General features: G+C 38.7%; 1 protein-coding gene across 2 annotated transcripts in view; it reads left to right on the plus strand.

Annotated features, from left to right (window-relative positions):
* The first annotated feature begins 1,269 nt into the window (after positions 1-1,269).
* LOC107677851 (glypican-5-like) overlaps positions 1,270-18,046 on the plus strand; it is a 194,687-nt gene continuing 177,910 nt past the window's right edge. Inside the window, exons 1-2 of one of the 2 annotated variants that reach the window (XM_016472914.1) lie at positions 1,270-1,649; positions 11,876-12,037. In XM_016472914.1, coding sequence (XP_016328400.1) covers positions 1,634-1,649; positions 11,876-12,037 — 178 coding nt within the window. In that variant the 5' untranslated portion in view covers positions 1,270-1,633. Of the gene's footprint in view, positions 1,650-5,685; positions 6,136-11,875; positions 12,038-18,046 lie in introns of those variants that run through there. The other variant, XM_016472913.1, reaches the window with a different exon arrangement.

The raw sequence follows: 18,046 nt of genomic DNA on the forward strand, positions 1-18,046 counted from the left end.
GAGAGAAAAGGCAAATAGAAAAAAAAGCAGCAAAGAAACAGGATGGTTCCTCTTCCTGCTTGTCCGCCATTCTTCATTCTTAAAGAATGAACTTCCTTCTTCATCCTCCTTTTTCTTTCTCTTAGATGCAAAATAGTTGAATCTATTTACAATTCTCCCACTTGTATTTTGTTCCGTTCTGTATCAGTTCTCAGAACTATTTTTTTGTTCTTCTCTTTTCTCCAGGTCTCTGAGCTTCATCATATCCTCCCTCCTTCCCTCCCTCCCTCCAAAATGGAATTGCATCCTTTGTCCGGAGACACAGGGGAACGGGGTGTTGACCAAGAGGCAGCTTAAGTCGAATGTGACCCCCTCATTCACGTGAGGCCTGCAATCTGCCCCCATTGAGCAAAAGAGCCTCTTCTCAAAGTCCTGAATTGGAATGGGGGTTGGGAAGGTTACAAGCCAGCGATCAAGCACAAGCCCTGCCCGTAGCTTGCTACAACTCTGGCCGTCTGAAGACTTTCTGAGGAACAAAGAGGAAAACATGCACATTTTCTGCTTTATCAAAAGGAATTCCACCTATTAACATGAACACATTACGTTTAAACAATACAGCATAGATGTACATCATGTAGCTTGCTTATTCTTTCTCTCTTTGCATGTGTCATTTCAAACCTTTCCATCTGTACAATTAAGACATGGTGGTACAAAAAAACTTTGTAAATATGTACCAAATATTATGCTTGCATTTTGTGTATATCCAAATTGTACATTTTATAAGAATTTCCTCACACACTGAACACAGATGCTCGTTTAATTTAAGCCAACGATTTCTAATTTTATGCTATGAATGTATTTTTTCATCAACTGAAAATAAAGGGGTATAAAAAGAAGAGGAAGAATGCATTATTTGTTTATAAAAAAAATGTAATGGTGTCTATGTTAATTGTTAAAAACAAATAAAAGGCATTAAAACTTGTATTTTTAACCAATTTCCTCTCGTTGAAAACCATACTCTAATGCATTGCACACTGTAAAAATTATTTTAATTTAAAACAGTCTTTCTACTACTTTAATTCACTGTATTTGTTGATTCTACCCCAGTTTTTGATTTCTAATACATAATATATTTCTAATAACATATAGTCTGTATGTGTTACTCAAAAAAACTTTTTTGCACTTTTTGTATTATTATTATTTAAATGAAAACATTTCAATTGAACTGCAACTGCAGCGTCACTTTTTCGCTTTTCAGGTTTGACTTATTATTATTATTATTATTATGTATTGCATGACTAATAAGGACATCTAAGCGTCCGTGCCTGTTCTCTCGTTTTCCCCCCTTTCTTTTCGATTGGTTGCAGGGCTAAAGATCGGAAGTAGTTTATTTATGCTAATGAAGGAGTTGGGGGTTGTAGATATTTACGTTCATCGGGAGCCGCCCTTCATTCACACACATGGTTCAAGGCAGGTCGCGTTCGCGCCACTTTTGCAATTTTACCCTGATTAAGAAAGTCGTTTTAGCAGAAGTTTCACTTCGCTTTGGACGCGTGCCGCGTGCGTTTCATTCGATCGCGGTCTACTTTTAAGTTTACGCACCAGTTTCGCAGATTTGTCCAGAGCAGTGGCAGTAAACGGCAAGCGAGTGAAGATGGTGGATTTCACTGGTGAGTGTCTTACTGTGCGTTATTGACTAGGTGCCTGTTGTTCATTTTTTCTGGCTTCTAGTCTCACAAACTCAATCGCGATTTCCCGCTTAAACACATTGGAGATGATTTCCGCGCAGGATTTCGTGACTCCGCTATAGCGAGCGACAACGACGGTGATGCAAACAATGTAGTAAGTGGCGCATGGTAGTCCTCTCCACCTCCATAGTTGGGGAGATTGTGGGAGATTTGAAAAGCATGCTTGCTGCAATGCAACTACCAACTATTTTATTTCCCCGCACGCCTGCACGGGGCGCCTTAATTCGCCTCGTACACACTCGTTCGCGTAGTCGGATGCGATTCGAGTTGTTTTTAGACTCGGAGAGTGATGTTTTCTCGTTCTGTTGAGCGTGCGAGTTAAAGTGCCTCCAGAACAAAGCAGTAGCACATGGGGGGACGCGTAGGCCGCACACGCTAGCTTAGCAACGGCGCGCTGGACAAAAACATCCCCCTTTTTGCGATGGCTTTCAGCTTTAGGATGCGTGTGGAATGTTGTTGAAATTATTAAAGTTGACTAGCCACATAACGAGCTCGTTGGTTTTTATCAAGAGTTATTTTTAATGGGGAATAGATGGAGCTAGCCCGCACTAGCCGTTTAAGTTCAACTGTTAGCCGGCTAGTTTCGCTCAGGAAACGCTTCGTGTAGATACCATGAGCGCCTTATTTGTTGACGTTAACACATTTCGTTGCGTTTATATTTTTAAGTGCATGTTTAAGCCACACTCCTAGCCAGTTAGCTTAGCATTAGCGGCTAACGCTGCCCTCAACATCAGCCGAACGCGAAAGCAACAACGCGCCACTTTATTTCCCAGCCCCGTTTTGTTGTTTCTACCTGTTTGACACATTGCACTTATTAGTTGTTGTCTAATACTGTAGTTTTTGAGCGAATAATTATCCAGTTCGTGAACTCAACGGCGCCATGTTAGTGCAGATTGTTTCGGGTTTGGGGGAGGGGTGAATGGGGAGCGCCTCACTGCGCATGCGCCACACGTGCAGACCCGACGGCGCGGTCCGCAGGCTGCGCAATTCATAAACTCGCTCAACTCTAGTTCTCATAACTTGGAAATTGATAGTGAAATGCACCTTCAAAACAGAGGGAGCGAAGTAGGTAATGATGGTTTGGTGGAGTTAGCTTTTTTTTTTTTTTTTTTTTTTTTTTTTTTTAAAGAGCGATAGGCTTCACCGTCAAAGTTGGGTATGAATGGTACCGCAGTGGCATGTGCTTTGCCATGAGGCCCTCGCTTTTGTAGTCTAGAAAGTCAATCCCATTTACTCTTCCTCTTTTGCATTTGAATTATAATGTAGGCAATGAACTAACTCAAATATTTCTCCCCTTCCCCCTCAGAAACCTCAAGAAAGATGGGAGTAGTTGCCCGCAAGTTCTTTGGAGGCATCCATCCATTCTTGATGGTGTGGATGTCAATGTATTGTCAAAGTGCTTACAGTGCAGGTAGTATTATGGAATATCTACTGCAGTGGAGGCACTTCTAGCAATACACTTGACCATTGCCTTTTCCCTCTGCCTAAAGCATCCTTCGCCAAGACACCATACCTAACGGCTTTGTGCTAAGGTGCATCTAGTGCAGATAGTGAAGTAGACTAGCACCTACTGCCCTAAGTGCTCCTTCTGGCACGAGGGACTGTGACTTTCACCCATATATGTATGTGAATTAAGTGTTTTTTCCTTTCTTTTTTTTGGTGCAGTTCTCTGCTAGTTTTGCATAGTTGCACTACAAGAAAACTGGAGTTGTGCAAATCTATGCAAAACTGATGGTGGCCTGCTGCTTCTCCACGTTTCCCGGATTTGAAATCTGAAAAGCGGTGGCTCAGTTTTTTTTCCCACCCCTCTCTTTTCTTTTAAATAAACCTGCCAGTGTTGCCATTGTGTTATAGAGTTTCAGCAGTGCTAAAGTGCTTATAGTGCAGGTAGTATTTCTGTCATCTACTGCAGTGTGAGCACTTGAAGTACTTCTAGCTTAATGCGTCTAGGATCTGAAGACTCTTGTGAACACTCCTGAGGTCTCCGTACCAGTCTGTAAACTTGCTGGACCCCGGTCAGTTTTGCTGGTTTGCATTCAGCTTTTAAGACTGTGCGCTGTGCAAATCCATGCAAAACTGACAGTGGCAGCTCGCATCCGAGAACTGCTTCTGGAGCTGTTTGGTCCCTTTCTGCACAGGTTGGGATTGGTAGCAATGCTGTGTGTTTGGAAGGTATTGCACTTGTCCCGGCCTGTAGAGGATTGTGGAGATTGTACCCAACAAGTAGGTTTTGTTTGTTGTGTTTTGTTTTTGGAAGTTCCTCATTCTTGGTTTTCATTATTGCATTTGTGTATTTTCCTTTATTTTTTTATTAATTGAAATACTGAAACTAAGTAAAATTTGGATTTTTTTTTTCCATCAAGTGATGTAATTTCTAAATGCAAAGATTTTCAATAAAAGATTAAGAGGTGCATTGTCTTACTGTGTATCAATTCTGAAAAATGTTCTCGAACATTTGTCCCTCTTACAACATCAGACATTTGGGCTGGTAATTGTTAGCCACAATGCTTTGTGATGGGTTAGTAGTAACTATGAAATTTGACTTTTTTTTTTTTTCTTAAGAGGTGACCTTTTGTCCGTTTTGTACCATATTTCATGGCTTTAACTGGACCAACTTGAACATTCAAATTCAAAGCTGCATGTCAGCTGTTCATTTGCTCTGTTAAATCCAATTATAAAAATGCAGAGTGAGCCAATTTATCTAGTATCCCTCTTAGTGAACATGCTTAATGCAGAGGGCTGCTCTTAAACTCTCATTCACATATATATATATATATATATATATATATGTATGTGTATATATGAGATACCTTTTGCTTACATGTCTTGTGGGATGAGAAAAACAGACTAAATTATTCTATTGTGCATTTCCATCTAAAGTTCTTTTTAATGGAACATTACCATGGTGTCCAGCTACTCTGTGCAGTGTAATTTAGTGAGGCTTTGTGTAGCCCACTGTAAAGATGAGCAGCTCGTTCATTTTCAAGAGAACAAGTTTTCTCAATGTTTGAGTTTAAAACGCATTTGAGGTTTATCCGTAGGGAAGCACAGCAGGTCTGTGAGTATTCAAAGCCTTTCAATCTGTCTGATCAGTTTCTCACGAATGTTGTCTGTATTTTTTATAATGCTCTCTGCAATAGTATAGCTACTAAAATGGAATAAACATTATTATTTATGGGTCCCATTCTCGGACATGAAGTGTGGATGATCTCTTCTGGTTAAATTTCGGAAAAAATGCAAATGTTGGGTTTTTATGATTTTATTATTACTATGCTAACTGTTATTGGATGTCAAAATCAATCCATTTAGGATCATAAATTCGAGTGTTGTGATACCCGTAGCTTCATTAGCCTATTTGTCCAATAGATGGCTCTATTGCAACCTGTTTGAGAAACTGCTCGCACTTCCCTGGAGAAAGTTACCTTTTTTTTCTCTCGCTTCTTTTCAGTAATGTTCTATTTCCAGTCTGTGGTTTGCATTACGCGTTTTGATTAAGCTTTTTCAAGAGCAACCCTCAACATTCACTAGCTTTACGCATGTGAAACTTTTTTTTTTTTTTTAATACATATAAGCCAATATAGACAGACTTTTGGGGCATGGTGCAGGGGATCAACTTAAAAATAAATCAGTATTTATTTAATTTTTTTTCGGACGCTCCTAGCGCATTGACAGTTATGTTGTGTATGTAATATGTAACTATTACAGTAACTCCAATCGAGCAGCTATGGTTACAGTATCAAGCAACAGCGAATTATGTTTGCGCGCGTATACATTTAGCTCATGCTGACTAATCGTAAGATTTATCGTGAAGGAATAAGTGCCTGACTTGTAGTAAAAAAATATAAACTTTTAAAATTCCTAGAGTTTTGTCTTAGCCTATTAGGGTTCAAAACGCGCCCATAATTAGTAAAATGTTGCGCCTGCGACACTAGGCTACGCTCCTAAAAGCTCTCGATATTGTGTCATACTAGTCCGCTTCGTCGGTCGTGTAGATGGTGTATTAGAGGCTCTTTTAACTACACTAACGATTCCACCCATTCTCTTGACAGCTCCGTCTTTCACCAACACACTCGTTGCGCTCTTTTTGAAGGTTCTGCGTGAAACCCTCCCCAGGCGCGTGAGTGGGACATGCACAATCTCTTGAATATATTTTTCTTCACCTGAACTCACTGCTGTCTTCGAGTTTTCTGAGACTTAGCCTGTACCACACCACCGCTTTTCTAGTTTTTTACTCGAAAGGATAAACACTTCTGGAAAATGGGGATGCGTGGCGTATTGGTTTGTGCATTTTTTACGGTTTTCATCGATCCGTGTGGGGGGACTTTAATGAACTGCAATGAAGTGCGTAAAGTTTTTCAGTTGAAGGAAATCGGACCTGTAAAATCAATACCTGAAACACCGAGAACAGGTAAGATCTGTTGAGTTTGACATGTCAGTGTTGAGCTGTATCTCCAAAACATTCTGATTTTGTGCCACAGTCAAGCAACCTATTCATTTGTTCCTTTACCCACAACAGATGTTAAGATGGTCATTTAAAATATAAACGATCTAACAGATGTCAGTTTTTTTTATAGTAAAGATTTAGCACACAGTTTGGAGTTTTAAACATACATTTTTCTCAAATCATTCTTGATGCGGAAACGCGTAGTAGGCTAATGTAAATAAACAAGCAAGCTACAATTCTGAGGTTGTCACCTCAGTTAGAAAAACTTTAACGTGTTTCCACGCTTCGAATATGTAAAAGATTTGAATAGTTTTATTAACTGCGCGAAATTCACCCAAAATATTGCATCGCTTGATTTACGACCTTCAAACGACGCTTTTAAGACGCTTTAGTCAATTCCTCGCCGTAGGGCGCGTTTACCGGCTTTAGAAGTTTGAGGTAATAATCGTCGACTCAAAGACCGTCTGTTTGGACTGAGGGGCTTTACTTTTCAAATAAACTCAGGTAATGAACGGTGTCTCGTGCAGCAGTTGAAAGCTTAAAGTTGTTTCGCTTCACTCGAAAGACTTGAGACCAAAGATGTTCAGTTTCCTTTTTAAGAAAAGCACGTTTAGGCTACTAAAAGAATTTGGAAGTAGAACATCTGAAGTCCGTGCTTTAAGTTTATAGGATTTGTAGGCTACACGACTTATCCTGACAGGACATTGAGATAAAGTGTCCCTTGGAACAATTTTTGAGTAATCTTTTGCTGTTGGTATTCACAAGCGCTCCAGCATCCAGAAAAAACAAATCCGTTTACAAAAAGATGAATTTGGGTTGAGACTGAACATAACCCAGTCACTCATCAAACCCTGCAGTTCAAAGTGGTTTACTTGTTATTCAGCCTCAAGCTGAGATTTAAAATCAGTTTGCTGTTTTCTCAAATCACTCCTCGAGATCAAGTATACAGGTCAGAAACTAACTGGTGCCAATTAGTCACGAGAAGATGCTCTGTTTGGTTTAAATAGCTGTCATGTATATCTCTGAGGACTGTTTGGTTTGTGACCTCTGAGCCTCTGAAACGGTCTTTGTCAGTTTGGACAATAGTAATAGTTCCATTTTGCTCTTGCTCGTGTGATCTGAAACTAGTTTTGTGGCCTCTCAAATAATGATTATTGATAGTCTCTAGCTGCATCAGAAGGGAAAGGCAACCTCTAACCAGTTTGACAAACTTTGCTGCGTTAATGGATGCTAAGTGGCTTGAGGAGAACAGCTTGTACCCGGTTTCCCACAGAGGTCATCAAATGGAGCTCACTTCAAAGTGCTGCTTGGAAGAGGTTCGTTTCTGAGTTTTACAGGAATTTAGAGCTAGGGGTTGTGTGGTTTGCTGGTAAAGTCGTAATGTAAGGTGTTTATATTCATTGCTCATCCTGAACTCCAGAGATTTTGGTTGGGACTGGGAGCCATTAAAATTTACAGCTTTGTGATTTAGTTTTTATGAAACATTTTTAAAATACCGATCAGGTAATTAACTTTAATTATAGTAATTGACTTTGAATCAAATCATACTGTGTTCTGTACTGTACATTTAACAGCCTCTCCTAAAGTTGATGTCTTGACAAGGGCAACAAGGTCAAGTGTCATTTTGCTTAAAAAGAGGTCTATTTCTGTAGTGTTTTTTAGTCACATTTTCTACTGTCCTCTTTTGTTTGTTTTTTTGGCTAATTATCTTTTTGGAAAATAGCAATTAGCAAATAATGTGGATTTAGGTTAGCTTTCTTTGCGTTTAGTAGATATAATTTTGCCCAAATTTGATCGCAGATCTAGAGAAAACATTGTTAGGCTTATGCGTATGAGTTTTTATGTACATCTGCAAAAACAGGTGCATGATTTCATGCTTTCTCTTTTAAGCTTATGATAAATGTGCAGAGACCGTAATGTAAATGATTACAGACCAAGTTTGACCTTGTTGAAGATATTCATTAATACGTTTTTGTTCGACTCTATCAACGCATCTTGAGAGAGACTTGCATTCTGCTTCTTTTGTTTTGCTGTCACTCCCATCCAGAGGCGGACAAAGTACTCAACTCCATTACTCGAGTGAAAGTACGGATACTGCTGGTCAAATATTATTCCATTACAAGTAAAAGTTGTAAAGACAGATTTTTACTTAAGTAAAAGTACAGAAGTACTTGCTTTTAAAAGTACTTAAGTACCAAAAGTAAATTTCCTTTTTTATGTCAATGCACTGTTTTATTGTTGTATGTAATACTAAGTAAATGTACTTAGTTACTGTCCGCCTCTGCTCCCATCACACCACTTTTTCCTTCAGGTTTTATTTTATAAAGCAATATGTTCAAAGCTTTCCTGACTCTTTTGGTTTTATTAAAATGTTGTACATTTACATTTACATTTAGTCATTTAGCAGACGCTTTTATCCAAAGCGACTTACAATTGGGGGATACATAATCCAAGAACTGATCCCTGAGGAACCCCAGTGACAAGTTGATGTGCTTTGGATACCTCCCCTCCCCAAGCCACCCTGAAAGACCTACCAGTGAGATAGGATTCAAACCAGCGAAGTGGAATCCCTGTGATGTTGTGGAGCAAACAAGACATTCTGATGGAAGGTATCTTGAAGGACATACTTTTATTGCTGTTTTCTCAATGCTGCTGTGATTTTCTTCTCTCTGCTTCCAATCTTGGATGTTAGAAGCAAAGCAAATTGTTTGATGTCCAGTGATTTTCAGGCCAATTATATCCCACACCACATGACCCGTGTGAGAGCTTAGGTCCTAAAACATCAAATAATAAACTGACCACCATAGTTGGTGGGTGGGTAAATAAAAGACTTAAAAATAGTCATGTTGACATTTAAACGGTTCCTCAAAGGTGTTTATTTCTGTAAGTTCGCATTAATGTAGCATTGGCATGCGTGCCAGACATTTTTCATGTCAGGGAAGCTTGTAAAACGCAATGTCTTTTCCAAATCACACTTTTCATTGCTTCGCTCAGACCTCTGAAACAGCATGTCGCTGCTAGCACAATAAAAACCCAAGCCTCACGTTGCATTTGTTTTGATTTGATTAATCTTGGGCTTTTGTGGTAATTTCTTCATAATGCCTTCATGTAAGAAAGTGCTGGGGGTGTATGAGGCTTCAAAGAAGCATGAACTTCAGAGTATTTTCTCTCTTATTTGAGCATTGGGATGTCGTGGGAGAGTTGTCAACATAGGTTCATTGGAAAAAGTCCAAAAACATAGCTGTACATACAATTCACTGCAGTTTCAAACTGAAATGAACACTAGAGGCAGTAAAACACCAATAATGGTTCTTTTTACACAAATTATGATTATAAATCAATAATCTATGTAAAGACACATTATCATGCAGTTTCTTGTGTAATACTATGTTATGAATGCAAAACACTTTTATCAAAGTGCATATTTGTAAACTAATGCATTTTGACATTTGAATCACATAACCAGCTCCATGTGTGCAGCTTTTCCGATGTAGTAAACTTGCTCGGTAGCGCACCAGGTGCAGCAAAACTGCTCAGGTCCGAGTCCTGTGAAACACGAGTCACAATGAAAGAGTTTAAAGACTTGTTGAAGCCAGCTAAAATGCCATGGTTGCTTCAGCAAATGCGTTTTTATTTCGCATTTGCTTCTTGTTAACACTATTGGTTAGGTTTACTGTAGGCGGTACATTATTAGCCACTCGCTGTACATTTCATGTATGCACTGCTACAATACGCACGTCAACCAGTGTCAAAAAAACATTCAGATTTAAGTTCAGCTGTTTTGGATAAAACTGAATGCTACTCATGGGCATTTTACATTTTAATAGCTATGTTTCCATCCAAAAATTCAAATTAAACTTATGCGCAAAACTGGAATATCGCATAGAACACATGCGAATAAAGTTTCCATCCAACGAATCAAAGAGAACAAAATCGTCACTTCCTGGTAAACTGTGGCACTAAATATCACTAAGAAAACTAGGAGAAGCCACTGAATATAATAATTTTCATATATGATATAAATTACTCGCACTTCAGAGTGAGCAGACGAAACACAATAAATGCTGTCAGTGCTTTCGGAGGTGGATGCTGCTGTTTGGAAACGCAATCGTTTAAGACAATTATACAGAAATACTTTGACGACAGACTTTCCTCAGGCATTTCAGAATGACCATAACAACATATAGATGCTGTGAACGAGATCGGTCCGCTGCTAGTCAAGTTATCCTGCCTCATAGCGTAAAGTCACATGACTTTTTCGATGCGCATGGAGGAATTTATTCGGTAAATGTGTTTCCATCGTAGTTTATGAACATTTTTCTTATCGGATAAAAAGTTTATCCTACTCAAATGTGCGCATAAGTTTTTTTTTTATGCGCATTTTTAGAATTTTTGCACATCTTGGCGTTTCCATCCAGCGGTTTTTTTTTTAATGCGATATTCCAAAATGCGCATAAAAATAGGTGGATGGAAACGCAGCTAATGTTACAAAACGTAGAAGCAGCAACGTGGCATCAAGGAGGTCCTCTGTCTGCGGGATGACCTAAGAGGAGTCCCTTCTTCAGTCATCTTCAACAATTCCCAAGTCTCACAGCCTGTTGAATCATGTGAAACCGGGGCAAAAAAGGGAGGGTGGGAAGTTCACAGTTGGGTGGATTTATTCTCTCAGGTGATTACAATTAAACGTCTAACAGGTTGTGAGTGAGAAATAAACACTTCTTGGGGTGCTTTCATTTCGTTCTAGCGAGACGAATTCCTTTCCTCAAGCCATCTCCTTTGCATCTTGCTCAGGAACTCAAAACATTGTGTGGTGGTGTGGTGATAGTGTCTTTAGCAACACTTGGCTAGTCCTGGCACGTCCCGTGCTGTTCTCCTAGAGCTATAGCCCCCCTAGGTGCTGTCATTTGCACTGACCTTTTTGGGGGAAAAAAAAAGTTTGTAGTGATGGAAAGTTTTTGTCGGATCTCAGTGGGATAAGAATTTTGATGGCTAGAGATATCAGCCCTTTTATCTCCCCCACCCTACCGGCCTGCTGCGACCAGCCGGTGGTGGTATGAGTCTGATAATGGTCCTTAACATAAGTGGATTTGTAAATGTAAAGATTTACATTTACAAAAACCATTTTTTAAATTTTTTTTATAAAATGAGCTGTGTCTGCCACAATGCTGTTTTTACCGATTGCCATGAAAGTTGCTATACAGTTGCTAGGCTGTTCTGGGTGGTTGTTAGGATGGTTGATATGTTGTGTCTGGGTGGTATAATATACATATTAATTAATAAAATAATAAGGCAAATTATTGCATTTTTAATTTAATTTTATATAATTTTTAGATGAATAATAATAATAATAAGTATCTTTTATATTTTAGTATTTTATATAATTATTTATAAACTTTCCATATAATTGTTTAGGTAAACTACTACTAAACTACTAGTAATTAATAATAATAATAATAATAGTAATACAGATCTATTTTTATATTTTTGTATTTTATAATTATTTAGAAAATTTAGTTTTTCCTAGATGCAGAAGTTTGGTGAGAACATGATTAATTATTAATAGTAATAAATGAATGTATTATGTATCTTTTTATATAATTGTTTAGGTGAAGAAAACTGTCACTGTTGACAGAAAATGTACTTATTCCTAGATGCAGACGTGCATATCCACCTTGGTTAACAATCCCAACCTTCATCCCAACAGGTTCAGATCTTCAGGTTTGTTTGTCAAATAATCTAACGTGCTGCACCAAGAAGATGGAGGAGCGTTACCAGGTGGCGGCGCGACGGGACATCCAGAACCTCCTCCAGATAACCAGCTCTAGTCTGAAGTTCCTCATCTCACGCAACGTGGCTGCTTTTCAAGGTTAGTTCATTGGTTTTGGAGACTAGCACTGGTTTATTGTGTGCAATGCTTAGTAGGCTTGCCGCGATAGGTGCTGACGGTGATACCGGTGTTAAGCCACAACACCGGTTACTTCACTTGCCCACCGCGTCACCGACCCCCACCGTCGTTTAGATTTTTTTATAGTAATAAAAATCATTTAGTTCAGTAAAAGAACAGACACTACAATTAAAAACTTAACGCGGCTGCTCAATGCAGTTGAACGACTGTCGCATCACAGATCAGATTTATTTCTCCAGTGAGGAGAGTGAGTCGAGCTGACTGACAAGAAGAGTGAGGGGAGATAGCAGATGATTCCTCAGTTCTCTTACCACAAAATGTGTTTCTACTCAATTTTAAAGCTCATCAGAAGTTTGAAAAATCAACAGTTTATCTAAAACCTTTAGCAGTTTGTGTTACTCTTGTTTGGTATGATGTCAGTTTGTTTCCAGACATGGTACAGTAAAGTATTGTCAGTGTATACTTTTCCCTGAGACCAACGATATGTGATTTAGTTCTCTGGTGGCTTTCCAAGGGCTGTCTTTTCAGTAAATTTCAGGTCGACCAGTGTTCATTTAAGGTTTGTGAATTAATGGCTTCCTTGATGAGCTGTACACCAAGATGCTTGTTTTGAGGCCTTAATGAAACCCTTCACAGCTTCATAATATGAGGTCATAGGAGCCTACGCACCTTTGCGGAGGAGGGTATCCTTCATCTGAACCAAATGACAAACCTGGATAACCTGTAATCTCCCATAAGTGCTGATGCAAGAAGATGCACCGCTCCTGACAAAAACCTCTCTGTCGCCTACTGCGGATTCTCAGCAGAGGCTCAGTTTCAGGTTTCACAAAGGTGGTTAGTCAGTGTGTAGTGGCTCACGATGGGCCGGTTCACTGTGAGTGTGTTGAGTTCTTGGATTGCTGCAAATGTGCTAGGAGAGTGAAGATTATAGTTTCGCTTTCACAACGTAACACAGCGTCGCACACGGCTCGCCTTGAGTGAGCGGCTGCGGCCTACAGTGAGCAGAAGCCGGGGGGCTAGCGTGAGGAACGGCTGGAGGGCTAGAGTGAGCGGTGGCGGCCTAGAGTGAGCAGAAGCCAGGGGCTAGCGTGAGGAACGGGCCTTAATTAAACCCTTCACAGCTTCATAATATGAGGTCATAGTAGCCTACGCACCTTTGAGGAGGAGGGTATCCTTCATCTGAACCAAATGACAAACCTGGATAACCTGTAATCTCCCATAAGTGCTGATGCAAGAAGATGCACCGCTCCTGACAAAAACCTCTCTGTCGCCTACTGCGGATTCTCAGCAGAGGCTCAGTTTCAGGTTTCACAAAGGTGGTTAGTCAGTGTGTAGTGGCTCACGATGGGCCGGTTCACTGCGAGTGTGGTGAGATCTTGGATTGCTGCATATGTGCCAGAAGAGTGAAGATTAAGAGTCACTTTTTATGCTGACTTCGAAAGTGAGTGAGGTGATGCTTCATTATGTCTTTTTATACACTTTGTTTGCCAATACTGATAGTCAGTCATTATTTTTGAAAATGAAAATAGTCAATATTATAAATCTATACTGACTTACAAAAAGCAAATGCATTAAAGGGGTCATATGATGCTGCTAAAAAGAACATTATTTTGTGTATTTGGTGTAATGAAATGTTTATGCGGTTTAAGGTTCAAAAAACACATTATTTTCCACATACTGTACATTATTGTTTCTCCTCTATGCCCCGCCTTTCTGAAACGCGTCGATTTTTACAAAGCTCATCTTACGCCTTCTTTCTTTGCGTGAACATTTGGGCGCCGTTATGCAAATCTTCTCACATAGTGATGTAGGTATGTGGGGGCGTGTTAGTACAAGCCGTTTTAGGTAGGTGTGGCTGACTCATAACTTTTATAAAGAATATCTCTTTGGATTTGAGACTTTAGTCTTTGCAACTTTACAGATCTTCTTTATGCACCAAGAGCTTGTAACACTCCGAAGAGAAAGGAAAAATTGAAATCGCACCCCTTTAAAAATGGCAATATTGGAGCAGAGGAAAAGCTTTTGACTGTATTTTGATTGATCTGATAACAATTTTCACACACTGAGTATAAATCTGTATGTACACACACACACACACATTCAATTTGTATATAATATAAATGAATTCATATATAATATATGAATATATAGAAAATCTAAAATTATGTATGTATATATTGTGTGTATTAAAATATATATATATATACTTACACACACTATACACCATATAATATATTATATTATACTACAACTACCACGTTTATGTGCCATTTAAATCAGAAATAAAAAGATTATTGTCTGCTTCCAATATTAGCCCAATCTGACCAAAGCTGAAGATTGAATATTTGCCGATATCAGTATGGCTACTGATATAATGTGCGTCCCTTTCTGTCATAGAATGTGTACAGCTGTTGGTTTCATCTCTTGTTTTCATATCTGCTCTAAGACAACAGTGTTCAGTTTCAGTAAACAGCACAGCTTGGTAAATGGTAAAAATTATCCTGTTGTTTTTCCTCTCCTTTGCATTGCACTTGCATTTCTGAGTTGTGACTGACAGTTCCATGCAGGTGTAGACACGCTTCTGTTTACTGCCTACATTGGTAGACAACATTAGTGTGAGTTTCCCCACAATCAAGACTATCATTAAACCAAACCTCTCGCGTTATTTCTCTTGTGGTTTAGGGCCCTTTTTATCTCATTTCGAGACCTGTTATATCTCATCATTTGGAAAAAAATGGTATTCAGGTGGCAGTTACCATAGTACTTAAAAACATTTTGCACATTTTGTTGGGCGTAGACTCGGGGAGAGCCCTGATGGTGTCTAATCACAAGACTAATTTTATGAGATTAGCCCCATATTACAGGGCCCAGTCTCAGCCTCCTGCTGTCTAACTAGCTATTACCTTTTGCCTGTGATACCCAACGCTCTACTGAACAGATATGAAAACAAGCAGTGAAACACAGCTGTACACATGCTGAGAAACAGGGATGCACAATATATTATTAACCATATTGATACGGACAAATATTACATTTTGAGCATTGGTTGGATAGGGGTAATAATGCAAGTAGACAAATTTTAAAATAGACAAATATTAACATGAAAAATTCTATGTATATATTTTTCAATAAGAGTATTGTTATCTAGCTATCTATCTGTCTATCTGTCTGTCTGTCTGTCTGTCTGTCTATCATCTGTCTGTATATCTATCTGTCTATCATCTATCTATCATCTAAAAACGTATTTAAAATATATAAAAATGTATATAAAAATTATTTACAAAATATGTGTATATATTTTATATTTTTTATTAATATATAAGTATGTTATAGAAAGAAAAGTTGAATTTACAAAATTCTGGGAAAACACATACCAAAAATACAATAAAACAATAAATAAATACATTTTTGTTTTTATGTTGCTGTATTTCATTCATATGCCAGTATATATTTATAATATTGACAATTGTAAAAATTATGATCGGCTATCAGCATCTGCCGATAAATCAGTACATCTAAAACTCAAGCTTCCCAATCCTTCCCATCCTGTCACTTTTCCCATGTGTTTTACTGTCTTTAAACCATGCATGCGGTTTCTGTCATTTGGGGTGTTTGGAGAAATTACTGCAACATCTTGTTTTACTTGCTTTGATTTCGGTGTTCGAGCGAAATGTGGGTTTGCTACCATTTTATGAGGTTAGATGGAACCCAAATTATAATGCGGTTTGTTTTTGAGGAACGTGAATAGTTTTGTCTTTGAAACAAATCTGCACCTTTTCCTAATTAAACTTCAGTTTCAGTTGGAGATGTGTTCAGTGTAGATGTTGGGAAGATTAGATTGCTAGGAATTGCTTTTCAACCACTGCATACTGTGAGAATTTAACCACAAGGTGATGGTCTGCTTGCCTACAAGACTTGTTTGCATTTTAGACTGTTCTACTTCCCCATTGTAAATCATGCAGTCATGTGTGTATAGTGAGGACCATATGTTTGCACAATTGTTACTGTAGCTGTGTAAAATTTCCTGAAGGTGTACTGTTGGTCCCTGCTTGTGTGCTAGATATTAATAATATATTACCACCAGTTAAACACGATATTTTTTTTTTTAAATATTTGCGTGTTGACATGAAATGCAGTTTTTTAATATTTGCATGGTGATATGAAATGTGTATATTATATATATATATATATATATATATTAGGGATGCTCCGATCGATTGGCCGGAGATCGGTATCGGCCGATAATCACATTTTATGACTCAATTGGTACTCACTACACTTGGCCGATCTCACGAACCGATTGCAATTTGATGACTTAAATGCGTGACGACGTACATGATGCGTGGGGACATAAATGATTTGGAGTCACAGTCATGTCATCGCCGGTGTGGAAATGCCATTTCAAGAAACAATGAACAATTCGCTATTTGTCATGTATGTTTTGCATGATGATATGATGAATAGATGGTTCATTTTTAACAGCAGATTCAGTGACGTTAGAGCTGATCTGCGCCTCACTGCACGCGTCTGCGTCGCATTACGGCTCCACGGCCCCCGGAGCTGATCGCGGCCGCTCTAGTCAGTGCTTGTGTTTATCAGCCAGCCGCGGCACGTTTCTGAAGCGGCTCTCCGCCTGCTTGGCTAAAAATAGTCTTTTGTGAGGTGTCACAGCGTGAAGGATGGAATAAAACCTCATCGGAGCCGGTAACGGTAACATACGGTAACATAATACGCTGATCGTGGGCTGCTTTTAAATGAACATTTATTTATAAAACAAAATATGTTTTTTGGCCATATTAGCCTACTCAATAGCATTAACACAGACTTCACTTCTTTCAAACTTTATCTGGAATGTCACCGTTTCTGTCACTGCAACTTTCCGATCAGGCGAACGAACACACACACAAAATCGTCTGGCTCATGAAAAAAATTTATTTAAAAAAAAATGTAGTTAATATTTGCAACATTTATGATTTATTTTACCCACCCGCAAATAATCAGAATGCATTTTTTATTACCCGACCCGCGGATTATCCGCAGCACCCGTTGATATAGGAAAAGCAAAGTAAGTTTGCTGCGTAAATCAGATGGACTTACTGATGATGGACTTTGCTTTAAAGCGGGAGAAACAGGTTTCCCCAGTAACGGCTATACACAAAGCAGCGCTGAGCTCACAAACACTGCTTTATCAGGCATATAACATGCAAGATTAAATGAAAATGACATCGAAAATTTTCTCATCGAAAATTTTCTGAAGATAGTCTTCCTTCAGAAATACAGTGATATAAAAACACTTTCACCTCGTTTTGATTTTTAAACGTGCAGTACAACGAAGCCTTTTGGAAAATCCTTCAGTTTTGATATTGTGGCGATCGCCACACATAAATAAATGTATGGGAAACGCATCCCACAGCACAACCACCTGAGCCCAACTTCAGTCTACTCATCACCTTAACTTTAACTGCATTTGTAGCCCGCGCCATAGCCAGACTGATAAACAAACACAGACCGGAGGTTAACTTTGGGCCAGGCGTGTGCGCCCGATCAAACAGTCTATATAAAGCTTGAAGCATCAGAATCGGCATCGGTATCGGCCGATCACCATGACAAGAAATCGGTACTCAGTATCGGCTGCAAAAATCCTGATCGATATATATATATATATATTAGGGGAGTAAATCGGATGGTTCGTCAAGATACGATATCGATTCTCATACCCAGCGATACGATATTTGCCGATACCTCAAAAAATTCTATGATACGATTACGATTTGATTCGATACAGGAGTATATCGATCGATATATCGATATTATGATATTATATATCTATTTTAAACTACCATCTACATTTTTATTAACTCACAAATGCAACCAAAATATATAACATGAACATTTATCTGAAATTTTCACATCCTGTACCTCAATTGGGACATTCACAACAAAAAAATAGGCCTACACATTTTTTTTTTT

This window comes from Sinocyclocheilus anshuiensis, unplaced genomic scaffold (genome assembly GCF_001515605.1).
Source record: "Sinocyclocheilus anshuiensis isolate Anshui unplaced genomic scaffold, SAMN03320099.WGS_v1.1 scaffold432, whole genome shotgun sequence".
Taxonomy (NCBI): Eukaryota; Metazoa; Chordata; class Actinopteri; order Cypriniformes; family Cyprinidae; genus Sinocyclocheilus; species Sinocyclocheilus anshuiensis.